Source organism: Sinocyclocheilus rhinocerous, unplaced genomic scaffold, assembly GCF_001515625.1.
Source record: "Sinocyclocheilus rhinocerous isolate Xijiao unplaced genomic scaffold, SAMN03320098_v1.1 scaffold686, whole genome shotgun sequence".
Taxonomy (NCBI): domain Eukaryota; kingdom Metazoa; phylum Chordata; class Actinopteri; order Cypriniformes; family Cyprinidae; genus Sinocyclocheilus; species Sinocyclocheilus rhinocerous.
This window is the reverse complement of record NW_015647963.1, coordinates 126,649-128,676: the sequence shown is the minus strand read 5'-3', so window position 1 is coordinate 128,676 and position 2,028 is coordinate 126,649. Positions and strand designations below refer to the sequence as shown.

Sequence of the window (2,028 nt, the reverse complement as noted above, 5' to 3'; positions counted from 1 at the left end):
AAACAATTACTAAAAAAAAAAACTGAACTAAAACTGAAAAAAAAAAAAAAAAAAAATCTAATTCAAAATATTAATAAATACTATCATAGTAAATTAGTCATATTAAACTAGCACTGTATCACTGTACCGTTGTCTCACAATAATGATTTTTTTTAAGCCATGTAAAGTTCAGCCAATAATGTGCAAATCTTGATCATGTTTGTGTGCTTTGAGGGAAGCTCGAAGGTATAAAAAAGTTTTGTAAAGTTACGTAAATAAATTTATAAAGTCTTTAAAAATTTCTACAATTTTTGTTAAGAGTATACATTTTTCTAGTTATGCTAGAAATTGCTGTTTTTATGAACAAAATATAAAAATATTTTAATATTTAAGTATATATGTTTAAAAATGTAAAATTATAAATATTAAATATGTAATAATTGTTAAAATATATGATGAGGAAAAATTGCTTGAAATTTAATCAGACTGTTATTTTAATTTGGTTTTAATCCAATTTAATTTTTAAAATGCGTATGAATGTGGTTAACTAAAACTAAAACCAGAAAAAAACATTTTTGTAGCTTGAAACAAAATAGATTTTAACTGCAATAAAAAAAATTATTTTCATTATGCTTTCATTATGTTTATCTTGAAGTACTAAAATAAATAATACTAAATAAAATAAAAAAACTTTACACACATAAAAAAAATTACTAAAACTAACTCAAATTAAAGTGAAAACAGAAAATAGAAATATAAAATCTAATTCAAAATATTAACAAAAACTGTAACTGTATACGTATATCAACGATACTAAAATAACAGCTGAATCAGATTGAACCTGATATCATGTGAATTATTTATTGATTTTTCTACCAAAAGAATTGTTCATCTGACTCCGTTCTTGTGACGGATTATCATAAATCCAGGGTTTTTTTCCTGGAGTTGGTCTAAATGTCAGCGGGTCTCTTACGTAAGAGGTTGAATGATGGTAAGCAGATCGTTGAGTGAACATGAGACAAATGAGCTGCTCCACTTTCTTACGTAACTCAGGAAAACACAATAAAGGCCGAAAGCGAGCTGGAATTCCAAGAGTCCGGAGCGGGAATATCATCTTACAGGCCGTGTATGAATGAATGAACATGTGCCACTGTGGATGTTGACTTAAAATGATGGGCTCTTGAAGACGAAAGTCAGTGAAATCATGCCAGAAACACAGACAGGATCAGCCCAGAATAAAGAGGGAAAAGTGTGAGTGCAGGAAGTTGTTGAAGTCTGGATGGTGAGCCAGTTTTCTGTTTTTTCCTGCAGGGTGAGGTGGGAGACGCAGGCATGCTGGGACTCCAGGGGTTTCCGGGACCCACGGTTAGTGTTCAACATTAAACCACAGCAGTGGAGATGTGTTCAGACGGGTCACTAACCGGGTTGAGAGGAATCACTCAAAACATACAACAGATGACACATTAATCAAGAACTTCAGATTGAGATGAGCTACAACACTTAATATCATTTATGTGCAATTTTATTTTATTCAAATAAGTATTAAACATAGTAAAGTTTAATTAACATTTTATTTTAATTATTTAATTTAGATTGTATTTTAGTTATTACATTATTTATCTATCTGGTAGATCAAATTTATTTTTATTTTTTTTTTCATTAATTTAAATTATTTAATTCTATTTTTTTCTGTTTCTTCTATCTATATACACACATAAATATTAAACTAGCTTAAAATTGACAATTTATTTAAATTATGTAATAAAAGATTGACTTTAATTTAATTATTGAATTTAATTTACTTATTTATCTATCTATTACTTAAATGTATTTATTATTTAAATTACTTCATTAATTTAAATTGTTTAATTTTACCTATTCTATATAATTCTATCTATATATCTATCTGTCTGTCTGTCTGTCTGTCTGTCTATCTATCTATCTATCTATCTATCTATCTATCTATCTATCTATCTACCTGTCTGTCTGTCTGTCTGTCTGTCTGTCTGTCTATCTATCTATCTATCTATCTATCTATCTATCTATCTA

At 27.9% G+C, this 2,028-nt stretch overlaps 1 protein-coding gene across 1 annotated transcript in view; it reads left to right on the top strand.

Annotated features, from left to right (window-relative positions):
- Positions 1-2,028, top strand: part of LOC107709510 (collagen alpha-1(XXIV) chain-like) — a 125,639-nt gene that overhangs the window by 113,163 nt on the left and 10,448 nt on the right. Inside the window, exon 48 of the mRNA XM_016514004.1 lies at positions 1,291-1,344. Within this exon, the coding sequence (XP_016369490.1) occupies positions 1,291-1,344 (54 nt within the window). The remainder of the gene's footprint in view (positions 1-1,290; positions 1,345-2,028) is intronic.